The 25035-nt window shown below is 38.3% G+C and overlaps 5 protein-coding genes across 10 annotated transcripts; 2 read left to right on the top strand and 3 right to left on the bottom strand.

The window, feature by feature from the left end:
• Window positions 1-279: 279 nt before the first annotated feature.
• On the bottom strand, window positions 280-4016 carry gammaCOP (coat protein (coatomer) gamma). 2 transcript variants are annotated; one of them, XM_018105185.3, is made up of 6 exons: window positions 3834-4016; window positions 2885-3540; window positions 1364-2831; window positions 1105-1290; window positions 880-1032; window positions 280-818 (listed from the first exon to the last, which is right to left on the bottom strand). In XM_018105185.3, the coding sequence occupies exons 1-6, from the start codon at window positions 3871-3873 to the stop codon at window positions 688-690; spliced, it is 2634 nt and encodes an 877-aa protein (XP_017960674.1). In that variant the 5' UTR covers window positions 3874-4016; the 3' UTR covers window positions 280-687. The 2 variants fall into 2 exon arrangements, with proteins under 2 accessions (XP_017960674.1, XP_089121872.1); XM_089265746.1 differs by lacking the exon at window positions 3834-4016 and having other exon boundaries at window positions 2885-3813.
• Window positions 4017-4243: 227 nt separating this feature from the next.
• Window positions 4244-5951, top strand: LOC108654205 (NF-kappa-B-activating protein). The gene has a single exon (XM_018105352.3). The coding sequence runs from the start codon at window positions 4385-4387 to the stop codon at window positions 5789-5791; it is 1407 nt and encodes a 468-aa protein (XP_017960841.1). The 5' UTR covers window positions 4244-4384; the 3' UTR covers window positions 5792-5951.
• Window positions 5952-6159: 208 nt separating this feature from the next.
• On the bottom strand, window positions 6160-7360 carry LOC108654262 (uncharacterized). The gene is made up of 3 exons (XM_030383439.2): window positions 7045-7360; window positions 6438-6825; window positions 6160-6380 (listed from the first exon to the last, which is right to left on the bottom strand). The coding sequence occupies exons 1-3, from the start codon at window positions 7306-7308 to the stop codon at window positions 6175-6177; spliced, it is 858 nt and encodes a 285-aa protein (XP_030239299.1). The 5' UTR covers window positions 7309-7360; the 3' UTR covers window positions 6160-6174.
• Window positions 7361-7409: 49 nt separating this feature from the next.
• Window positions 7410-8558, bottom strand: LOC108654255 (copper homeostasis protein cutC homolog). The gene has a single exon (XM_018105424.3). It carries the CDS (start codon window positions 8423-8425, stop codon window positions 7643-7645), a length of 783 nt encoding a protein of 260 aa, XP_017960913.1. The 5' UTR covers window positions 8426-8558; the 3' UTR covers window positions 7410-7642.
• Window positions 8559-8886: 328 nt separating this feature from the next.
• Axn (protein axin) lies at window positions 8887-24665 on the top strand. 5 transcript variants are annotated; one of them, XM_018105239.3, is made up of 12 exons: window positions 8889-10055; window positions 12212-12272; window positions 18973-19314; window positions 19375-19607; window positions 20328-21038; window positions 22236-22370; window positions 22508-22604; window positions 22667-22801; window positions 22858-23098; window positions 23163-23307; window positions 23375-23737; window positions 23797-24665. In XM_018105239.3, exons 3-12 carry the CDS (start codon window positions 19222-19224, stop codon window positions 23921-23923), a joined length of 2280 nt encoding a protein of 759 aa, XP_017960728.1. In that variant the 5' UTR covers window positions 8889-10055; window positions 12212-12272; window positions 18973-19221; the 3' UTR covers window positions 23924-24665. The 5 variants fall into 5 exon arrangements, with proteins under 5 accessions (XP_089120493.1, XP_017960728.1, XP_089120483.1 ...); XM_089264357.1 differs by lacking the exon at window positions 12212-12272; XM_018105252.3 differs by lacking the exon at window positions 22236-22370.
• The last annotated feature ends 370 nt before the right edge of the window (window positions 24666-25035 follow it).

Genomic DNA, 25035 nt, shown 5'->3' with positions numbered 1-25035 from the left:
ATGGAAAAGGGAGAATCAGATTCTCAATAAATATAATTGAATAAATTCCACTGACCAATTCCCCTGGCATATCTACCCTAGCCTTACCATCAACCCATCAGCCATTTCTAACTACAATCTCTCAAAAGTTCAACTGAAGCTTTAATATATATTTGTATAGCCCTTGTAATCTTCAGTGATTTTACTGATCTCTATATAAAGATCGGTTCGTAATATCCATACAGATACATAGTCCCTATATAGTATTCAACTCTTTGTATAGATAAGAAAAAACAATAGTTTGTCTTGTTTCGTTTACTCCATTCCTTAGTTATTATTGCGTATATTTTAATGTATTTAAGTTTTGGAATACTTAAGCTAAAAACGCATAGGTTAAATCATTAATAAACAAATACAAATATAAATTGATTTGATGAGTTTATGCTTTTGGGAAACTCACACAACAAATGCCCAAAAAAATGATGCAATTATTTTGTGGCTTGAGAACAATCCCGAACTGTGGCCAATTTCTGCTCGTGCAAGCAAATATTGGATGAGTTGACATTGTCTTAGGGAGGGCGCTCGCTTAAAGCTATAACATTATATATTTTTTGATTACAATTAACTTTGCTTTTAATATATGTTTCATAATCATAATATATGCAGAGTTCGCAGCTGTACGATTAGGTCTCTGCATGGTGCGCAATTTTATCCGATAGCTGCCGTTATTAGCTCGGCCACATCCTGATCTGTGCTTCGCACGGTTAAATTTAACGTCACGCCCTCGGACAGAGCTAATTTGGCACGCACCAACACTTCGATGCCGCCACGGAAGGTTCCTGCAAGAGATGGATTACAGTTAATATAAAGAGGCAATACTCAATATTGACTATCGCATACCCGAGCAGAGTACGGTGTGCAGATGCGTGCCCTCCTGCACTTTTTCGGAGAGATTTGCAGGGCCCAGTCCCAGTAATTTGATAATGGTATTAACGGCATCCTGCAAATTGTTCACAGCTGAGAGCACAAAGGTGTCCTCGGCTTGCAGCCATTCTGTATAGGGAATGATTCAAATAAATTTGAGTCTCTCAGTAATAAACAATATATATGTATATTCAAGCAGACCTTCGCTATCGGCAGCATCCCATGCAACTTGGAAATTATTCTTCTTCGTTTTCTGTATTTGGTCGGCGACTGTGATGTCTAAGTCCTCCAACATGTACTCATCATCGTAGCCCTCATCCGAGTCGGGCTCTCCAGTATTAGGATCGCAATCTTTGACTACAAAGCGTAAAGTTGCGCCAAATGTAGCTGCAAAAAGAAAATAGCAAACAGCACAACATTAATTACAATTGAATCACAAAAATGCTGGGATTAATTTTACCTATGGAACTGCTAACATCTCGTGGAAATTCGACAATTACAAATGTTGTCTGCAATTCGTTGTAGGCCAATTTTGGACAGGGCACTATCTTACGTATTAAAAAGCCCTCCGGCACCGTCAGTTCTACACGGACATTCTCCAAAAACTGTTCGGCGAGCGTATTAAGGCAATCAAATTGTAATACAACAAACTCAGCAAAGATGTGCTTGATGCACTGCACCGTATACTCCGTTTCGCTCTCGGTTAATTGTATAGGTGCTGTGCTGCGATGAATGGGTCCAAGGACCTGAATGCCCGGCAGCTGAGCCAGACGTGCGGCACTCTCCTCCTCTCGTGTGATTTTCGGTGCACGCGGTGCACTTGTTACCATCATCACATCATTGGTGATCTCTGGCTTTACGATCGCGGCCTTGGGCACAATGGAAATGTCGAAGTGATTTTGCAGATCCCCATTCAGATGATCAGCCAACGCCTTCTCCAGCAACGCCAGCGAACAGTTCTCACGTTCGATTATGTAGTTCTTGTACAGTTCCGGCTTGGCCGAGTTAAGTATAGTTAGATAGTATGTGGCACGATCGCGCACTTCATCATCTAAATCCATCTGGCAGCGTTCAAGCAGCACCAAAATGTTGGCCAACAGGGCGGGACACGAAGCACCAAACTGAGCCAGAGCAGTCACTGCAGCGGCGCGTACAATCGGACTCTCCAGAATAACGCGATTGTATATGAAGCGTATGTATTTGGAGGGCGTGGCCGCAAATGGTCCCTCTTTGCCAAGCAAATGCAGAATGCGTACGGCCAGCGAGACGTGCTCGCAATCTTCGATGAATTCGCACAAATGCGACAGACCGGACTCCTTGGCATCGACATTCTCTTCGATGATTGTTATAATGGTGTCCACAATGGATGTCTTGTATTCCAGACCGCCCTCTTCGCGCAGCATGCCACTAAGGAAGTTCATCAGCACAGTGTGCTTACGTGGATATTTGGCGCACAGGGCACAAATGGCATGAACCACCACCACCTTGAACTCATCGGAGATTTCCGCCACAAATGTTGAGATTTGCTTCATTAGACGCTCCACTGAGGATTCGGCGCCGGTTTTCAACAGAGTAGTAATGGCTAGCGTAGCCACCGAGCGATTTGAGTCGGTAATCAGACCCTCCAAATCCAAATTGCATGTGGTTACAGCGGCCGGATGAGTCATGGCCACCTTGTTTAGGGTACGAACGGCAGCAAAGCGAAGCGTCGCCTTTACCGAACTGCAAAACAGTTGCAGTATGGAGAACGCCGGCGAGAGCATGCGTGGATTTGTGTTCTTCATGTTGACAATGGCATGGGCCGCCTCATAGATGACCATTTCGCTCTTGTGGCGCAGACAGGACTCGATAAAGGTGTACAAAGGTGAGTCGGCAAGCTCTTCTGCAGGTATGTCCTCCTCCTCGATCAATTTGCAAGCAATGCGTATCTGTAAACAAGTATTTTAATACGGGTAACCTAATATAAAAGATTCCCACTTACCAGCATGCACACTGCGTAGGGACTCTTGAGCGATCCACGTGTCAATTTGTTAACTAACTTGGAGACGGCCTGGCGATCCGATTTTCGTATATGATAGAGCAGCCCCAGAGCATGATACTGTACCATAATATTATCGCTGTTTAGGGCTTCCTGAGCCTCGTTTGCCCAGCGTTTGACAACGTCGCCGGCGGTGTTCGCCAGACGCAGCGAGCTAACCAAAGCGGCACAAGAAACCGCCGCATTTTTGTCAACAATGCATTGCTTCATGTAGCGTTCGACGGCCTGCAGCATTGTGTGATCTGTGATGCTACAGAGGGCACGTATGGCAGCGGCACGATATAGATCCTCTTTGCCGGTCATGTCCTTTGTCAGTGAGCTGGTCACAATGATCACATCCTCGGCAATGGAGCTCAGCTCCTTGATGCCCAGATAGACCATGCGGCGCAGCACCACATCTTTGGACTGGAACAGCTTGGTCATGGCAAAGAAGCAGTCAGTTGCCTCTCTGGCTACCAGCTGCTCGCCCTGATTAATCAGGTAGAGGATCTTGGTGAGAATGTGGATGCATTTGCGTGCATTTACTGGAGTCTCATTAAATGTACGCGTTTCCTGCAGCACTGAGGTCTTCTCCAGATTTTGGTACGCATTCGTGGGACCTGTATTATTCCGTTTGTTTCGCGAATTCGAAATAAAATATTTCATTTTATGTTTTTGTCGAACCGGCAGTAGGCAATAGATATTATTAGAACTTGAAAGCAATTGTGTGTAGAGTGTGTTGTTCGGGTTTATTAGTGTCTATTTGTGTAAGTATGGGTGTGTTAATATTGTTGTGCTCCGGTTTTTATGATTGCCAGCAGAGCACCTTCTTCAATTATTAGTTGGCAGTTGATGTTTTGTTGGCGCTCCGGCGTCGCTGTTAGTACAATTTTGCTGTTTGGCAGTTACTTACCGTCCTCCTCCTCATCCTTCTCGCGCCGAAAAGAACCCATTCTTGTGATGCTTACTTTAGAAACGTGTCAAAAAAACAAATTTAATTGTGAAATTGTATAAAGAAAAATCACTGATTTTTCGCTACGCGTACACGTCACACTACACAGCAAGAAGAAGTCCAGTATTCACCATTCAGCTGTAAACGTTGCTGGTCACTTTAACATTTGTCCCACAGTCACATTATTGTTCAGGTGTTTTGCACTATCGATATATTCAACTAGATTTTATTGTAAACAATATGTCGAAATGTTTCACTTTCTTTTAAGCTGAATAAAAACTCTAAATTTATGTATTAGCTATTATATTACTACTCATTCAGTTATGGTTATTTAGTGCTTAACGGCCGAACAAAATATGAATTGCAGCTTTATTTGTTTACTTATCGAACTGCATGTCTAAATATCGTATTTCGATTGTTAGCATATATTACGATATCAACATATAAAGCCAAAACGTTTTCATGGGATTTATTTTCATGTGAAAGAAAATTAAACATTAAATAATAAAAAAATGCGCTCGCGCACCAGAAGCCGCTCTCGGAGCCCACGAAGAGATCGACACGACTACGACAGATCACGAACGCGCACCGACAGGCGGGAAACTTACAAGCCGGTGACAGAATCTAAGAATAGAGAGCGAGATAGACCGCATAAAAATGGGTTTGAGAAGTCTCCTACGCGGCAAGACCGTCGCAGCTCGAGGCAACGAGGTTCGCCTCCACGACGAAAGAGCGCGCGAGATCGTTCATTGAGTACTGAGAGCAGTAGCAGCAGCACAGGAAGCAGTGTTAGTAGCGGTAGCAGCTCGACCTCACGTAGTCGGAGTCGCCATCGCGACCGTAGCCGAAGCCCTGTAAAACAGAGAAAGGAGTCTGTAGAGCGTTGGCCCAACGACCGCTATCACGAAAACAACGATAGGCAAAGCAATCCATTTCGAGGACGTGCACCGGAACGTAGCTTCATAAATGATCCGGCTGAGCGGCCTAGTAGGAAAAATTATTCACACCGAGGCGGCGGTCATCCGAGGGACTCAAAGGCTTTAAGTGCGAGGCGTGCGCAACGTGTGCGCATTGGCGAAGAAGGCGTGCCAGAAGTTTGGGGCACAAGTCCGACTCGGTCAAGCAACCACGATGTGGAATTGGTCAAGGGTTCCTATGTGGGGCCCAAAAAGAAGAAAAAGAAAAATAAGAAATCATCTAAAAAGTCGAAAAAGAAGGCAAAGAAAGTCAAAAAGAAGAAAAAGAAGAAAGACAGTTCCAGTAGCTCATCTGACTCATCCTCCTCAAGCTCATCTTCGTCAAGCTCCAGCAGCGAAGATAGCTCAAGCGATGATGACGATAGTTCTGAGAGTGAGGATGGAGAGGAACTTTGGCTAGAGAAGACAGCGGATGGCATAAAAAAACCGCCTAAAAAGAAATCCAAAAAGAGCTCAAGTAAAAATAACAAAAAGAAAAAAAAGAAAAAGAAGAAATCAGAGTCCGAAAAAAAGACTTCATCTAGTTCATCAAAGTCCAAGTCAAAGGCGAGTGGATCTAAGAACGAGGAAGACGTGGGTCCTTCCTTACGCTCTGGCGGCAGCCTGAATCAAAAGGACTTTGGGCGCGCTCTGCTTCCGGGTGAAGGTGCTGCAATGGCTGCTTACATTGCGGAAGGTAAGCGCATACCAAGACGCGGAGAAATCGGCCTGACATCGGACGAGATTGCCAATTTCGAATCGGTGGGCTACGTGATGAGCGGCAGTCGGCATCGTCGCATGGAAGCTGTGCGTATTCGTAAGGAAAATCAACTTTATTCGGCGGATGAGAAGCGTGCCCTGGCCATGTTTAGCAAGGAGGAGCGACAGAAGCGCGAGAATAAGATATTAACACAATTCAAGGACATGATTAACTCCAAACTGCAAGCTAAGGATAAGAAGTAGTAAAATGACGCGAGTACGAAATTCAAACATATTTTTAAATTGTACGAAACTATTTGTAAAAAATTAATGGTACAAATTTATTTTGTGCGAAAATTATTATGATTTAATGGAGAGTATTTTTTGTCTCTCTAGAATAAAAAATTGTATAAAAAAATTAAAATACTTTTACCATTCCTTCATTGTGTAGAAGAGAGATACTTAAAATGTTTACCTACAATTCGATAGCTCACTATTATGACTATCATCAGTTACATCACTTCACGAGAAATCGAAGAAAACTATTTCGAAACTAGATTTTTATTTTGGCGCAATTACATGTAAATTTGTACATTCTATTTATTTCAGATTTCGTTGGAAAATAAAATATATTACGTTTTATATATTTATTTAGCAACTAAAATTTTCACAAGTTCTGATTTTTTATTTAATACCGGGAAAATTTGATTTGAAGCTCTCGTTAGACCGTTGGAAAGATGTAATTCTTTTTGTTTAATCAAGGCTCTCAGCAGTTTTTTTGACAGAATTTCGATTGTAATAAGTACCTTGGATTTGAAATCTAACCGCTCAACTTTATCCAACATGCTTTTAACTGTATACATATAAAAGAATGGTATTTAAAACATCAAATGAATCATAAGAAAAATACCTCTTTCCATAATGTGATTCCGATATATGATCTCCACAGTCACTGAGTTTGATTGATTAAAGGCGTGGAACAACAATTCAGTTGCTTTACGCAACTCCATGACCTCTTTAGCATGCAAATCATTCTGTTTCAAGGTCCTGCAATGGGTCCAGCAACGACGTTTTTTGCTGGACCCCTTACAAGACGATTGTGACAGAAGACTTGCTTCGCGTATCTCATTCAGTTTATCCTCGCTTAGTGACTTTAACTCATTTCCAATGGAAGCCAGAGATGGGCCCAATCCATTCATTTGCTGCGACAGACTCGACTCGGAGTCTTGATCCTCCTTACAGTCAATGGGGGTATCTTCAGCCTCAAGCTCATCTAACAAGGATACAGTGACGAGAAGCTGTAGACCGAGTTGTCAAATGTTAGGTAAATAATAAAGGATAACTCAGGTAGTATATAGAAACATTAAATCAGGGGAATTGTTCAAAGATGGGCGACGATATTTGAAGAAGAGAAATGCGATATTTATCCCGTATTTGTAGCCAAAAATTTGAATTGTAACTTAAGATATGTATATGGATGTTCTGCAACAGAAATACAAGCTGGCTTAACTTGTTACCTTTCTTTTTAAACGTTGGGCATAACTAATCATTGCAGCATGCTGCTCTGATTTCGGACTGTCTTCCAGTAAAGCTTCCATATGCGCCTCATTTGATTGCAAATTTAGAAGTATTTTTTGATTGGCTTGCACGAGATTCTTTAGATTGTCGATCTGGGTTATAAGTCTGTTATTATACTTGTCGGCCTTTTGCAGCATTTGCTCCACGTAATCCAATTGCTGATCAAAGCCCACGAGCGTTGCACAATCGTCTATCGTATCCATTACGAGGACTGGTGAGCTTCAACGGATTTTAATTTACGTGCTTAATAATTTTTTTTGTAAGTTAACCAAATATGATGTTCTAAATCAAAATAAAATTCAAATGTTTCTGAAATAAATCGAGATCTCTATTATATATACACATCGATAAATACATAGTACTTAATCGATATTTGAATATAACTACCATTTCAAAATGTTTTAGTACATCTGGATTTTATATATATAACGTTTGTGGCAACTTTTGATTATTCACTAAACTATTCGACATATCTGTATGTACATTTTAAAGACTTACTTAACTTAAAAACTAATTTAACTTAAATGTAATTGTCTTTTATCTACAGCTCATCGCATTGGCAATTACCACCATTTTGCGCACTACGTAGGCGTTCGTGCCATAGTACGGATCGATGTCCTGTTTTCCCATGGTTACATCGCAATCCATGCGCGTGGTCGTCGGTGCGCTGTAATCTTCGCTGGCTGTGTCTAGGGCAGACGCATGAAATTCTAAGCAACGACTGAATGTTAGAATCTCTTCCAGATTGGACACCTTAATGCCGGCGCCTGGCATTATAATAATGTCACGGTGATGCTTTGCTATTAACTGTGCTAAGGCTTCAACGCCTTCGGCAGCGGATGCACGAAAGCCACTGCTAAGCACACGTTTGAAGCCCAGTTCTTTTAGCAATCCTACATTCTCGTGCATATATTTGTGGTCGGTGAGATCGAAGGCACGATGAAAGGTTACAGGCAGGCCACACGACTGCTCCATTACACGTCGACACTTGTCCACATCGATTGTTCTCTCTGGAGTTAGCGCTCCAAAGACAAATCCATCAGCGCCATGGGCACGCAGTAACTCCATGTCGGTTAGTACCGCTCGCAGCTCTTCCTCGCTGTAGACAAAATCGGTGCCACGTCGTGGGCGCAGCATGCAATGTATGGGCAAAGTAAATGGTAACTCCTTGAGAGTCTTCAAAGTTCCAATGGTGGGTGTTAGGCCACCCTCCTGTAGGGCAGCACAAAGTTCAATGCGAGCCGCGCCGCCTTCTTCAGCCGCAAATGCTGACTTTATTGAATCTACACATACTTCCAACTTTATATCATGAGCTGACATTTTGCAGCGCTTAAATTAATTAATATGATTGGGTTATATGTCCTTTTTATTACTGAAGCTGTTTATTTTCCAACTTTTGCGTGGTTTTGCCAGCCTTTCGTTAACAGCAAACTAAACATGAAGAACAACAATAACAGATTCTGCTAATTCGTTTAGTATCGATATTAGCCATGGTTAGTGGTATCGAGTAGAAAATGTTTAAGAAGTTAATTTAGTTTTAAAAAATTCTACTGAACATTACAGGTAGCTGCATACATTAAGGTGAACTGAACCTTTTTTATATGAATGCTTTTTGTATTAGGATAGAATGTATAGCGAAAAATTAAATATTCCCTTGTTTTATTGGTAAAGCAGTAGCGCAGTGCTATAAAATATGCAAAGTATCGTAAATTTAAACTGCTGTTTCCCAAAATGAGCTGCCAGACTATCGGAATGTTTGTCTGTGCGTTACATCGATACATCGATATTTCGCAATATACCCAGACGCAACACAACTCTGTTGTTCTAACCTCAAAGTGGCTAACAAACAAAAGTTGCCTCAATAATAAATATATATTTTGTTTTGCCATTGAATGCAATTTGTTAATAATAGTGAACCGACGATGATGTGCACGCGATTGAAACATTTACAAATTTAAAACCAACCAACCAGCAACTAAACGTCCATTGAAATCAAACAACAAAAGCAGCAGCAGCACAGGCAGCAGCAGCAGGACCGAGGCAACATAAATACAAATACACAAAAAAGAGACCAAAAACGCCAGTAAATAAATAAAAAATACAAAACGAAGCAGCTGAAAGGCATATACATTAAGCAAGTGTTAAGTGCTGAATAATGTTTTAGTTGATTTCAACTTATATTTCTTCTACTTTGGATGTGAAGCTGAAAATGAAAAATGCTTTAAATTACGATTTTCATTGCGTTCTCTCTGGCCGCGAGTTGCCAGAGGAGTTGCTCGAGACATTCTCTACTCCTGCCACAGCACCACAGTGATTTAAATACAAAAAATACGTCCGTCGCGCAACAAAAAATGCTCTCAAAGACAATCGTAATAAATATCAACAGCAACAACAAAAACACCTAACGAAATCAGAGTCCGCGTCCATCGGTGCTGGTGACTGTAAAGACACCCATCACTAATACCTTACCACATATATAACCGGCGAGTGCGACTGAAACAGAAGCTGTTGCTCGTCCTTTGCCTTGTTTTTAGCATTTAATTTGATTGTTTGCCATTGTCGTGCCTCTCCGAAACACTCTTGTTATAATTGCTTTTCATTGTTTACGTTTATTGGCACATTTGTTGAACACTCTTAGCCCATTTTATACTTAACATTTAATTGTGCAATTTCCGAGTTATAACGGTTTATAGTTAGAAAACAAATCCCTTGTTGAGCATTTATATCAAAATGAGATCTTCCTTGTCGCATTCGCCATCGATATCACGTCCAGCCGCTACAGCCACAGCAAGAGCAACATCAACAGCAACAACAACAACAACAACAAAAACAATAATATTATTAGACCCGTCCAATTCCAATATCTCGTTACCATCATCAATGCATTTGCTACGCTCGACGAGGACCGTTCGCTATCAAGGAAAACAAATGGCATAAAAGCAATTTGAATGTACGTATCCCATATTGCAATTACTATTTAATAATTCATCATTTTGCATTGGATTGACTTTTACGGTGCATTGGATTGACTCTTTTTAATGGAGCAATAGGTGTAGATGTTGTTATATACTGAGCGCGTAGTTATATTTGATGAATTGTAAATATTTATGCGAAAGGTAAAAACTTTAGTTAGGCGTGATAATCGTTAGGCGTATACTCGTTTATAGATAAATTGATTTAGCTGTCGATATTTATAGATTTGCTGCGCCTAAATGGGCGAAACAATTATAAGAAATCAAGTGATTGTGCCAGATCTAAATCTGTTATACATATTTATCTGAAATTCGAGGTGATAAGCTTAGATAAATAGTAATAATAATAAATAATAGCACTGGCGTTACACAATATATAGTAATTCCATGTATGCCATAGATGTTGTACCATTTCATTTCATTGAAGGCTAATATGCTCTCTTCACTTTGTGAGCGTGTGTGTATTATTTACTCAAGGAATATGAAGTCTCTGTTGCAGTTGCATACTAAAAACTATAAAAGAATTAGATTCAGGCCGGATATTAAATATTTAGTGGGTGTAATACTTATTTTTGATTTAAAAATATATGATTTATCATATACATATGTATATGTAAACTGTATTATTTAAAAAATATAAAGATTTACACCCAAAATTAAATTTATTTAATCAATAAAATAGACTTGCAATTATTGATTAAAAATAGTTTCTAAAAATAGAATAAAAATACAAATCAAATAAATAGAAAATATAATGACGTTATTAAGAGAATACTGGCCATATTATAATGGCTATTTGTTATTTGTATAACCAAAATTATATATCTATAGTGTTATCATTTTTTCTCTAATTATTTTTTCTATCTATGCTATTCTATCTTTATATAGCCTTTAGCTCGTTCAGAGCTGTGTGAAGTTATAAAAGAGGTATCCTTTAAGGCTGGCGAGTCTGAAGTCCATGACATAATTACTGTATTGTTTTTGGCCTAAAAATAAACTTAGCCAAGTTATCAATTATTTTCTGTTCACCTCGCACACACATATAAAAAAGATTTGTTTGAAGAACTAAAATTTTATAGCATTCGATAGTCCTGCTCATATATCAAGAAATCCAAATATATTTGTATTTTATTTTAAATTTTTTTATCTTAATATTTACGCTGTTATCCTATTCGAAACAGCCACAAACATGAATTTTCATGTTGGAATTTAAATTGAATTGCTGAAAAAGAAATTCAATAAAATATATTTTGTATGATTGCATTTACGCATTATCCATTTGAAGTCGTGCGAGAAATATTTGTAATTTCACCCTTCGGGGAATGTGTTATACCACAGCTCGAACTCAAACCCAAGTCAAACCACATTTTCAAGGGTTATTCAATTCGTGGTGCAGCCTCAAGGGGAGTTTTATTGGTTTTCTCGATTGTTACAAATTTGTAAATCATATTTACATTGGTGCATATTAACTTGGAGTATCTATAAAATATTTAACACCCCATGAATATTTTAGAATTCATAGCTAGTTAAAGTAGCATTTATTACCTATTTTCCCATATAATTCATGTTATAATGGCCTTGTTGAGTTGCAGTTAATAGGCATAAGGACACGTGTGCTTAAAGTATTCATATTATTGATCAAGATCAATAAGTGAGCTTTAATATTAAGTTTGTATATATGCTTAAATAATAGTGATAATAAGTTAGCTTCATCATATCATCATTCATTTTGAATGTATCAAAATTTGATTGACTGAATTGATGTTATTAGAGTAACAACTATTTTCATTTTAATTTCAATTATTTCTATAAATAAAAGGTAGGGGTTAAATGCCCGTATATCTGGATGAATAGGCAAGTGCATAGCGGGCTTTGCGCCAGTTTTAGGATATCTCCTGACTATTCACAAATACAAATCATAAATAGGTTGTCAGTTTTGGAAAGAGAGTTTGGTTTCGCTTTCAACTCAAACTATACTCAACTAAATATATGTATATGAAAAGCGCTTTTTAAATTAGAATTTAGTTCACTTTTAAATAAATAATTAAGGTCTTAAATAAATTTGTTATTAAAAAGAAAACTTTAATTATTTAATTTAATAAAGAAAATCAACATCAATTTCATTTCTTTGTAGGAACTGCAGTTTTTAGAATCCCAAAATCTCCTTTATATCCACAGAAATGCAAATTATACATGTAAGTATATAAAATATGATATATAAAAAATAGTAATATATATATTTATATGTGTAATATATAATGTATAATATATAATTTTATATAATATCAATTTTTTAAAGCTATAAGTAAAATTACGTTTATTTGTACTAATAATAAATATTATTCATTTCGTCAAACAAATAAAATTGTGCATGAGTTGTTACATCAATAAAATAGGTTTGATTTGCATATATTTGATAAATCTTATCTTTTGGTCAGATGCAATTTAAGAACAAATATACTATTTACTATATATGTTATTATCACATGGCTTTAAGAAAATATATGATCTTTAAAAGTAATCTTCCTCAGATATTATACCTTTGTATCTTTTGTTGTTATTCTTTGATGCAGTAAAACATATTATTGTGCTCTCAGCTATTCCACCTGATAAAGTCTTTATCTCCTCCATCTTAGCATATCATTTAGCTTGGTCACTAGAAAAAATCAAGGGGACCAGATTTGGGGAATAATAGATATAAGTGCGCAGCGTTTATAGTCCATTGTTTTTAGACATATGTAATTTCAGATTTTATGTGGAGTTTTGTGAATTAGGAATCAGTCAAGAATAAAGATAAGTAAAACTGATTTGAACCATTTGCATTTAAAATGCCTAAATTCTTTCGGCATCATTGAGGGTTTTATGTACATAGATAAGAATTAGCGATGTTATTCATTATGAGTTGTCTAAAAACATGTAAGGTTTGACAAAGTAAATGCGTGCAAAATGTTTCTCATAATTTTTCTAGAACTACTCGTTCTTTATTGTGCTAGGCTACTACCATTTGAGAATGGAGATGGAGTTTAATACTCGAGATGTAAGGTTTAATTATCGACCAATATATATGTGTAGTACATATTGAAATGAAGCCCATAGTTATATAGTAAAAGTCATAACAAAATTAATTAAAAAAAAAAAAACAACAATTATAAACAAGTTTCCATATGATAAACTACCTTTGCAGAGTAGTAAACTCGAACCGTATATATATATATAAATATATTTATTTACTTTTATTTATTTACATATACATATTTATTGTATGAAAGGAGTGCAACAGCTTTTGATCGGAACTGTTAAATAAAGTTTGTTTGAAACAAGTAAAACGCATGAAGGTCAATTGCAGCACTCTGAATATGCAACTTGTGTCTGTGTGTCTCTCTGTGTGTGTGTGTGTGTGTATGCTTGTGTGTTGGTTTGTTTGTTTGTTTGGTTTTGTTGGCCCCCTTTACTTTTGCAGTCTAGACTCGAATCAGACTTAACATTCAACATTCAACATGCAAGGCTCAAAGCGAATGGCGCTCGTCGGCAATTTGCCTTTAACCTCATTAGAAACAAAACGGCGCCAATCCCGCTCAGGTCCCCACCTCAGTCAGCTCCGCCCTCTTTGGCAAAAGTTATTGGAAATAAATGTTTTGCACAAAAACTAAAAACAATGAGATGAAGAACCAGAGTTTTATTAATCGAGTGACGAGGGTGGCTTTGTGATTTGTGGTTGGGGTGCATTAAATGCAACCCTCACAGCTTTTACATGGGGCTCGGTTCGAATTGTTTGGATTTGGTTTTCTTGTTCTCTTCATTCTTTCTTTGTATGTACGTACACATAGCCACTGGACCTGCGCATATTGGTTGTGCACACACATACACACACACACAGAGCGACTTCTATTCCGTAGTGGCGTCTCTCTTGCTCACATCGAACGAGCCCGGCCGCAACCACTGACACTTTGAAATGAACATCCTTTGTGTTTGTTGTACATGAAGCATCATTATGTTGGTCGCTCGGGCACTCAGCTGAGCTGGTCGACGGGGCTTGTGGGCTTGTGGGCGTGTGGGGCAGCTGGTCAAGTGGCGCAGCTTCTGCATGACTCAGCCGCACTGATTGGAGCATCAAGCACTCCAAGTTCTTCGTCTCAATCATCTAATGCCGCATTAAATATTCCATTTCGATATTGGAAACCAATTAGGAACGACTTGAACTCGAATTCGAAATGCCCTTTGGCAGTCATGAGCAAATATAATTGAAATAAAATGTATGTTATATGTGATATATACTCTGCTAATATCTTATAGTTTTATGAAATATTTTATATTCACATATATCTAGAATTATTTCCTAGAATATTTATTTGATGTATTTATAAATATGTGTATGGTTTCCTATAATTAAAGCATTATAAGTGACTTTACGGTAGAAGTAACGAAAAGTGCTATCGATCACATGAAAAAACTTCAGATGTACGTGCTGAAGAAGCTCCTACAAAATTCTCTGTATATGTGTCAAATTTTGACAGTTTACGAAATGGAGTATGCTATGGAACAGGAAATGCGCAAGGCTATATCGGCTCGGCGGTTAGGTTCATTTCATTGCCAATATGATTATATTGAAATTAGAATGGTATATCTATTCCATTTTTATGCCTTGATATTCCAACTTATGCCATATCCTTTACACATTCCCTATATGATGTGGATTTATGGATTTATGAATTATTAACATGGATCCCTGCAAGTGGATCGACTCTGAAAGTTTACATCTCTGCAAATTATGCTCCGAGAAACCCAAGGTGAAATATGTCTTGAGAATATTGAGTAAATTCAATGGGATATTGAATAAAATTAAACATACATATATACTATCTACGGCATAGAATAATACATACTAAAGAAATGTACTGATATATATTTATACCCTAAGTAATTAAAGCTCATATTTTCCATTATTAGTCTAAAGTAATGATACCACATGCAGCAAATTTTCTGACATAGCTAAGATACCCCTTGGTTGCGCATTAATGCGCGCATGCAACAATTGTGCCCGAAAAAGACGCAATCGGCTGCGTGCCACCCTCTGCGAAATGCCACCCTGCTAACCAACTGACAGGCAGCTACATGGGCAACCCCCAAAATACGAAAAAACTGTTTATATACACTGCCATTTATATACACACACACACACATAGACAAGCTCACACACACATATGTACGTGTAGTGTCAAAGAGGATGCATTTGTAGTTGTGAACCGAGTTTCGCGAGCTGCTGAGCTGCTGCTGTCAACGGCAACAGGATTCAGTTTGACTCTTTAGCTTTGTGTCGTTTGTCAGGACATCTCGTGGCTCGTGTTTGTGTGTATTTGTCAACAGTTGGGCTCAAGTAGTGAATACCTGAAACGCCGGCACCTCTCAATTGACATTGTATCGCCGACAGATCCTTGGCGAAAACACCTTGCAAGGAGCGCATAATACTCGGGCACGTTGTAAGTAGCCAACAGCAGCAGCAGCAGCAGCAGCAGTAGAGGCAGCAGCAGCGGGATCATTGCGGCAGTCATTATCCTGCTGCATCCTGCTGCAGCGGCGCATCGTTGCTCTCAACTCGAAAACCCCTGTCAATCATTATGAAATCATAATAAGTACATATACACATATATTTGGTCCTGTGAAGCGTACATAATTTAATAGGGATAATAAAATATGGCTCTGTTGTTTGTCTGGCAGCGAGGGGAATTGTTGTGTCTTGCCTCCGGCTCCGCCTTGAGGTTTATTGTTAATCTCTCAGCCATTCAACCGGCTGGAACTAAGATACAAAAGAACTCGTTGCCCACAATAAGTTTCACAACATCATTATATCGTAAGCGTAATTTAATAAACTGATTTACTCTTCAATTGCATCCATTTGGCAATTCGCATTCGATCGAAATTTGTTGTCTATCGAGCATAAAGTTTATACAGGAATTGTAAAATTTTGTAGATATTTTGTTTTCTTATATTTGATATTTAGGATTGAAGTTGAAACTGAATTCGGGTCTGAGCAGGAAAGTTGGGTTTCGATGGATAAATGCAAGTCTGATGTAGCATAAATATAATAATGATTTTATAAGGTTTACCATAAAGATTAGCTATGTATATACTTATGCTATTAGTGTATATAATAAGAAATATGTAAACTGTAAATATATAACAGGTTTTTCATGTGTGTAAAGCTCTAGACTGAGATCCTTTATGTATATATTATGACTGCGATAATAAAACATAATATATTTATTGATTTATATAAGTCAATTAGCTCTCATAGAAAGCAACAGTACGTAATACTATGCAAACTTGAATATATTTCTAATAAGCGAAGCAAACACTTTACTTAAGGTATTCCCATTTAGTTTGCGAGGAAAACCTTCAGATTCAGCAATATATGTTCTAAAGAGGAACATATTTTAGGCTACAAACTTTTCGTGTAACTCCAAGTTAATTCTAACAAATTTACTTTATTGTTGCTTTTTTACTATCGCTAGCAGCACTCGCTTTATATAGTCAATTTAGAAGCCGTTCAGATTTTTAAAAAGTTCTGAGCGTTAGCTAATCATAATCAAGTTGTAGCGTGAGAACTAAAGAAACAAATAAACCTGACATTCTCTTTACAAATATAATGCTCCTACAAATCTAAATCTATCCTGATTTTGAATATGAATGCTAAACATAGCGCAGGCTACAGGGTCAAACAATATTGATTCTATTTAGTGTGGTCCTAATTACCTCTCATTAAAAGTTTTCCGTCCTATCATTAAAAGTTTAGTATCATTAAAAGTTTAATACTATCATTATTAGTTTAGTTTAAAGTTTACATTCATATAAAATATTTCAATATACATATATAAAATCAATATCTGACTTCGAGGAAATTAAATATATTACGACTCTACTATTAATAGGCAGGCAATAGATATTAGAAGTTCTTCTATAGATTATTCTATACAATAAATTTAGATCGAATTATACAGTAATTGGTTTATCTAATCAGATATGTATATATTTGCTAATATTTTTATAATTGAATCAACCCGTTCTCCTCCTTATATGATATAATCTCTGCTTATATGATATCATTATATGTTTAGAAGTCTAGTCTTAGTCTAAATAACAAATTATAATAATGATGCAATTAATGATATTTTTTTAGATAATCGCTCACCTGCAAAGAAAATTCTTTTAAAATATCTCCATTTAAGCTAAAGATGGGAAATTAGTTAAGTAAAATCGTGTTTCAAGTAATTTCTTGGGGTAGAATCAAAAAGAAATGTTGGCTTACCAACTCGAGGGCTTGGGCGCTTTTCGCGGGCATCTTTGTTGCATTAGAGCACTGCAGGCAGCTATTATATGCTTAAAAGCCAGTTGGATGTCCTTTGATGTTGGCGTTTCGCGTGGCTGAGGATTTGGGCTTTGCTTGCTGCGGCATCATCAACTTATCTTTTGCGCGCTTTCAAGGAGGCGGCGCGCATTTTCAATAGTTTGGCTGCCAGGGACTTGGCCAAAAGAGACCAGTGGGTGCAGCGGGACAGAGAACGATAGAATGAAAGAGAGAGAGGGAGAGAGAGAGAGAGAGAGAGAGGGAAGTAGCAGTGGGCTTCAAGTGGCCAGCTAGAGCTTGGCGCATGCTATGGATATCTATTCTAGCTATAGATGTGTGTATGTGTAGGTGTGGATATATATGTGAGTGTGTGTGTGTGTGTGTGTGTGTCTATCTCGCGCTCTGTCTCTGTCGGCGCGCTTTGTGGATACTGTGTATGTGTGTGTGTGTGTGCCTCGTGTTGAGCGTTTTTAATTGTACCTTTTGCTTTGTCCTTTTGGCTGTAATGGAGTGCTATGCAAATGGCGTTTTGATGAGTTTCCTTGGCTCTGGCGCTCTCTTTGTTGTCCCAGCAGACGTTCATCCCCCTTTATTACGCTTTTATCACTATATATGTTTGTGTGTGTGTGTGTGTGTGTATGTGATGGGAAGGGCTGCTTTTGCTGCTGCTGCTGTTTTCGTTCTTTGTGATTGTTGTTGCCGCTGTTGTCGTTGCTCTGTTGTTGGCGACGACAGAGCGCTCTTATGACGTTGTTGTTGTCGCTTTGACTGCGAAACGGAAGATGAAAAAAAAAAATTTTTGTTGATTTTCATGCGCGTCAGACAGGAGCAGAGCAACCACCACCACCAAATCCAGCTATACATATATACATGTATGTCTATGTGTGTGTGTGCGTTCCATTTTCAAATTTCGTACATCACGGATTATTGTCCTTCCCTTTGGCATGGCCCATGTGCCCTGCTTTGCTCTGCCCTGCCCTGCCCTGCCCCGACTGCTATATTGTATTGGTCGATAACGTGAACCAATCAAAAACGCTCTCAAAATGGCCGCCATTCAATTTTCTTCGATATATCAAATTATGTACAACAACTCAATGGGAATTGCTTCGGGCCATCTGCTCGAGGGCAAATGCAGCAGCTTTTCACTAAACTTTTCAATAGTTGGCAGAAGGCGTAGCATTCTTATTGAGTTTTCCCTTTATATATACTACAGAAGTTCGAATGCATCATAACATGAAATATAGGGAAGGCAGTCAATCAAAAGTTTCATTAAATTGCATTTTACTTTAACACTCAGTTGACCCTATTTCTCTTTGAATGCAGAATGCAATGCTGAGTATTTGAGGAGAAATATTCGTAAATAAATGTGAATTTATAAATATTTGTATATTATAATTATTTTTTAAGAAAATCATATTTAAGATATTATCATTCACAAAAGTAGAGAATTATAGAAAAGTATTATTAATATATCAAATATTATCTTTGATATTATATATTAATCTACTTCATATTCACATATAAATTGAATTTTCATTTCGTTTCTTTTGCAGGCCTTGTCTAACTGCCTTCCAAATTCGCAAACGAAATACATACACCAAGAGCATCTTCCATATCCCAAATATTTTTAAAATATCTGGCGTTTGTGATTTGTTAAAACACGTTTGATTGTATTAGGACTTAGAACTTAGGACTAGATAATATATTAGCACACAATACAGCAGCTAACCAGCCCAGTGTGGATCCACGACAAATTAAAGAGAAACGAAAAAGCGAGAAGCGCGCGCCTATCTGAGAGTGGCATGAGCCATCAATTGGGACTCCGGAAACATGGTGATAATGAGTGTAGTGGGCCACGACCACCTGTACCCGGAGAAGAGAGCCGAGTTAAAAAGGTACGAAACTAAATATATATATTAATGGTAGTATAAGATTATATTATTGAATCTGCATAGATGACCGAAGGGGTAATAGATACCTCCAAGAACTCACCTCCATCTTATCTAAACTGGGCCCGCACGCTAAATCATCTGCTCGAGGATCGCGATGGGGTGGAGTTGTTTAAGAAATATGTGGAGGAGGAGGCGCCCGCCTACAATGATCATCTCAATTTCTACTTTGCCTGCGAAGGTCTGAAACAGCAAACAGATCCCGAGAAGGTGAAGCAAATAATCGGAGCCATATATAGGTGAGTGAATAATGATAGAATCATTCAAATTAGTGAATAAATTGATAAGCAGTAGATATAAAAAAGTGAGCATAATTTTGATATAAATAGTAATAATAATACCTTATGCTTTGTCTGTCCTTCTGAACGGTGTGTCGGACTGCACTTCGACCAAACCCTTCCTTTCCTTGGCGGGCGATATGCTGCCTTAAATTTCAAGGTGGATAACTTCTATCTGCTCCATATCTGCTGGATAACTTCTATCTGTGCAGTTTCCTGCGTGCAAGCTCCAATTATTCCGCCGGAATACCTTTTCAGCGAAATCAAAGACTCCGCTCAAATATCCTTTGTCATTATCCATTTGCTCGGCAATTTTGCGAATCTTTTCAATGTACTTCCATAGTCAGAGACTATTTGAGGTAAGAAGAAAGTCATATCAGTGTGTCTACCATTTAGCCACTGCTCTAAGTTTGGGATTGTTTCGCTCTTCATATAATCTCCTTCCAGGAGGCTTTAGTACGTTTCGCCAGAAGCTACATATATATTTCGCACCAACAAATTTACACTTTTGCAATGCTAATAATAATTATAACTAATACTTATAATTTTTATGATTTGTATGATACAGTTTAAAAATTAATATCCATATAAAAATATTATTAAATATTAAAATAAAAATCCACATATATATTTATTTTGCCTTCATCTATAATAATTACAACTATCTATTATTTCTTTCAGATTCTTGCGCAAAAGCCAACTGTCTATATCTGATGAATTGCGCGCGCAAATCAAGGCCATCAAATCAAATGAGATTCCGCTCAGTCCGCACATTTACGATCCCATGCAGCAGCATGTGGAGGCCACCATACGGGACAACATCTATCCGAGCTTCCTCTGCTCTGAGCTGTACATTCAGTACATACAGCAAATGTCGGCGGTGCAGGAGCGCTTCAGCAGCAGCGGCGCCACAGCGACGGGCAGTGCGGGCAGCAGCGGCAGCGGCGGCAGCTGTGGCAGCAACAATGGCAGCGCTGCCGGCGCCTGTGCTCTGCCGACGGCGGCAAACAAACAGCTGTTGGGCACAGGTGGAGCTGGGGGCAGCGGCGGCGGCGGTGCAGGCGGGGCTTCGATGCCACCGGGCGTCTTCATCAATCTGCCGATGAGCAGCGGTGCAGCGCTGCCCGCGGGAACATGCAGTGCCAGCGGCAGTGTGTATGGTCCATCAACCTCAGCTAGCTCTAGTGGCTCAATCAGTGCCACCGACACGCTGCCGCGCAGCTCCACATTGCCCACGCTGCACGAGGATTCGGTGCTGTCGCTATGCGACGACTTCGAGAAGGTGCACGTCGAGGGCGGCGGTGGTCGTGCCCATATCGATTTACCTATGCGTCTCACGCGCGACCTTCTGATAGCAACTCAAAAAAGAAGACTGGAAATTAGACCTCCCGGGTATGTAACATGATACGATCATAGACACTGCACTTAGAAATTCTGATTTAATAATAGATCTATGCTTATTCGTGGAATTTCATAAATAATTATTAAAGCCCATTCAGTATACTCTTCTCCTGCTAATACTATTACTACTCTTACTACTATAAGTTAATAAACAAACTAAAAGCATGAATGCCTATTGATTCATTAGCTGTTTCAGCTATAAATTTCGATTTTTGTATTGTATTTCGTTGACACAAGCAAATTGTATGTAAATGACATTTTATTTTAAGGGTGGTTTTTAGACTTTTGGGCATTTCAAAATGGCCGAAATTGTATGGTTTGGGATGTGTGTTAAAAAGGGGAAGAAGAAAAAGCACTTTGAGATGCTATTCATACTACTTCATGGAATGAAATGAGTATATTGGCCTTAGGCAAGCTGTGTGTATATACTCTAAATATGCTTTATAGTTATGATTTTGTATTTCTTTTCTTTATAGAGTGCTTTCATTTCATTTTTTCCTTTTTAAAGCTATTTTCCAGTTTTGACTCGCCTAATTTATTCTCCACTCTAAGTTCCGTGGTCTTAGACTTATAGAATAGATTAACTTAAAAGTGAAAATAATGAAAATTGCATGGAAAACCTATAAAGTGACAGACCGTGTAACTAAGAACTAATAATAATAATAATAAAACTGGGCACAATTTAGACTTAAGTACAGTTTAACATTATTTAATAGTGTTCATATAAACATATATAAATAATTTTATTTTCTTAATATCACTATATTCTTAACTAAAAATATACTTAATTTTAGCATTTTTAACTTTGTTTCTAATAAACATACCTCTATACATTTATATTCTTTTATTAATTTGTTAATTTCTTTAATATGCTTTCTTTTTATTTTCATATAAATAAAACCACAAAACAAAAACATATTTGTACGATCACAAACCCACGAACCCACCTAAACAACAACAACACAACCATGAAATGCGACACCCATCTACACACATACAACAACTACTACAACAACAAACAACACGGATTATTTATCTACATTATTTTTTTGTATAAACATTTTTTTTTCAATTATGGAAATCCTTGAACTGTATATAAACAACAAAAAATTTCGCCGCATTGCATGGATCCATCAATTATTTTACTCCTTCCCCATTGCCTTATGAATGTGTTCCGCATGATAATAGAGCTCATGGTTATGTGTATACTGCGAGCACCAATACATCCTTTGTACCAAACTCTCGCGTCGATTCGGAGAGGGCGAGCGTTAGCTCCGGCGGCCGCACCGACTCCGATACCATGTCACTGTCCAGCTGTTCAATGTGAGTTTAGAGATAATACGAGAGAGTGAGAGGAGAGAGCGTCTACAGCCCATGGAGACTACGAAGAGTGACATTTATATGACTAATAGTTAGACTGAGATTAATATCCAATAACGTATTATTCCATTTGCTTGCAGGGATGGCCGCCCTTATATAGAGCGCAGACACAGCTCGACGGAGAGTAAAGCCATACGGCAGAGCGCCATGGCGAATAAGGAAACGAACAGCTTTCAGGTAGTCAAATCCTTAAATTATGCCCAATATGTATATTTATATTAAAAGTTGACTCTTTTCAGGTTATACCCCGCACGCAACGATTACATTCGAACGAGCATAGACCGTTGTCGGAAAACGAACTATTGGCGCTGCTGATACCCAAGCTGGAGGAGGTGAAACGCAAACGGGATTTGGAGGAACGTGCCCGCTTAGAGGTTAACATATAAATACTCTCATTTTATTTATAACTAAACTTGAATTGTGTTTGCAGCGCATGCCCGGCACCTCATCGAGTGCCAGTGATCGCGCTTTCGCCGAGGCGATACGCGAAAAGTTTGCGCTCGATGAAGACAACGACCAAGACATTTTGGACCAGCATGTGTCACGTGTGTGGAAAGATCAGACGCCGCATCGCTCGCCCGGCACAATGTCTCCCTGCCCGCCCATACCATCGAGAAGACGCACGGCAACACATGACTCCGGCATGGTCAGTGATGGTGCCATGAGTCTGAGTGAGTTCAAGCCAATCATTGCATCAATTGTCAAAACTCATGTAAATGTATTCGTTTCCTCCAGGCGGACACTCAATGAAGCACTCAAAATCCATGCCCGATTCCAGTTCCTGCTCTAGGAAGCTAACTAATAAATGGCCTTCAATGAACACAGACAGCGGCATAAGCATGTTCTCTGCTGACACAGTCATGAAATACAAAGAGTCAAGGTAGACTGATTGAATTATTTCCCATTTGCTTATACTGAATTTCTTGTATTTTAATAACCTTGTGCAGCTCCCGGTCTGGTTCGAGTTCGTCATCGAAATTGGAGGAAGGAAAACGAAGACTGGACGACGAGCCGCGTCGCTCTCGTCGTTATGCCCAACCGCAGCTACAATCCCATATGGTGGCCATGCAGCAGCAGCAGCAACAGCCATTATCCTCCTTCAGCAGCAGCAGCAGCGGCAGCAGTACAATGCATCACCATCAGCCTGCTACTATTGCAACATGTCCACCGCCGCTGCCTATTAAGCCGCCGGAGACGGTTGTTGTGTTCTCATTCTGCGAAGAGCCAGTTCCTTACAGAATTAAAATACCCGGTACTCAGCCGACCCTGCGCCAATTCAAGGACTTTCTGCCCAGAAGGGGACACTTTAGGTATGGATGATTGAGTCAATTTGTAAAAATTCAATAATTTATATATTTGGAATTTGCAGATTCTTTTTTAAGACTCATTGTGAGGACCCTGATAGTCCAGTGATTCAGGAAGAGATTGTTAATGACTCCGATATACTGCCGTTGTTCGGAGACAAAGCGATGGGTCTTGTCAAACCATCCGATTAAACATTAAGCATTAAGTGTAGATTTTGTATTTAAGCTAAATTATGAAATGTGAGGGAGGTAGGGGAGAATGATGTATGGTATGTACATGCATCTTAGAGATACAAACTCGAGAAGCTATTCCCAGAAATCAAAACTTAAATAGAACTAACTGTACATTCAATAGGCTTTTGCAAGCATCACAAACTATTGTACGTGGGGGATATGTGGGGGAGGGAGACTGGGACTGGGTTTGGGATTGGGATTGGGATTGGGGTTGGGAGTGGGACTGGGGGAGCGGGTTAATGGGGTAGTGGATAGTAGGAAGGAGCAATGTGTTTCATCATTTCGTCCTTAACATCTGGAGGTATTTTTCTAAATAAACGTATGATTAACGATAATGAATTAACACCGAAATCAATTTGATGTATATGTACATGTATTTGTTATAAGTCGAGCAACGCGAATCGTACATTTACGTATATATGTATTTATTGTATTTTGTATATGTTAACACACATAAACTCAACGAAGATCCTGAAAATTAAGTCAAAATACTTTGTATATCCCACGTACCGAATACACACAAACAAACCATAGAAATTATTGAGCACAGCACAAAAATGCAAAATGAAAATGAAATAATTGAAAGATGGAAAAATTAAGAAAAGAAAACAATTTGATGGGTATTCCTGAATTTGGATTTGTTTGTTACTTTTTACTAACTATGGACTGCCTGCAATAAATTTTGTTAATATTTTTATAATGTGCATTTTATGATATGATGATATTAACAAAGTTCTATTCAACTTGACGAAAAATCAAAATATAATCTGTTTTATTTTTGTATAATCTATTGTACTGCATATTAGAATGTATGTAAATTTGAATTTATGTATTTATATATATACACTCAACACACACACATACACTTACATGCATATATCTGTATGCATATATTGTGCTTTCGTCTATATTATATATTTATATATAAATATATATATTTACCATTGGACACAAATTTCTTTTGATAAACGATGAGTGCTAATTGCTCCAATAGTTGCATAATTGCTTAAAATATTAATTGATTAGTTATACTTGTATAAGTTATCAAACAAAACAAAACAAAAAATAAT

Source organism: Drosophila navojoa, chromosome 2 (genome assembly GCF_054131105.1).
Source record: "Drosophila navojoa isolate 15081-1374.11 chromosome 2, UAZ_NAV_1.0, whole genome shotgun sequence".
NCBI classification, from domain to species: domain Eukaryota; kingdom Metazoa; phylum Arthropoda; class Insecta; order Diptera; family Drosophilidae; genus Drosophila; species Drosophila navojoa.
Note: the sequence above shows the minus strand (reverse complement) of the source record. Positions and strands in the feature narration are given on the sequence as shown.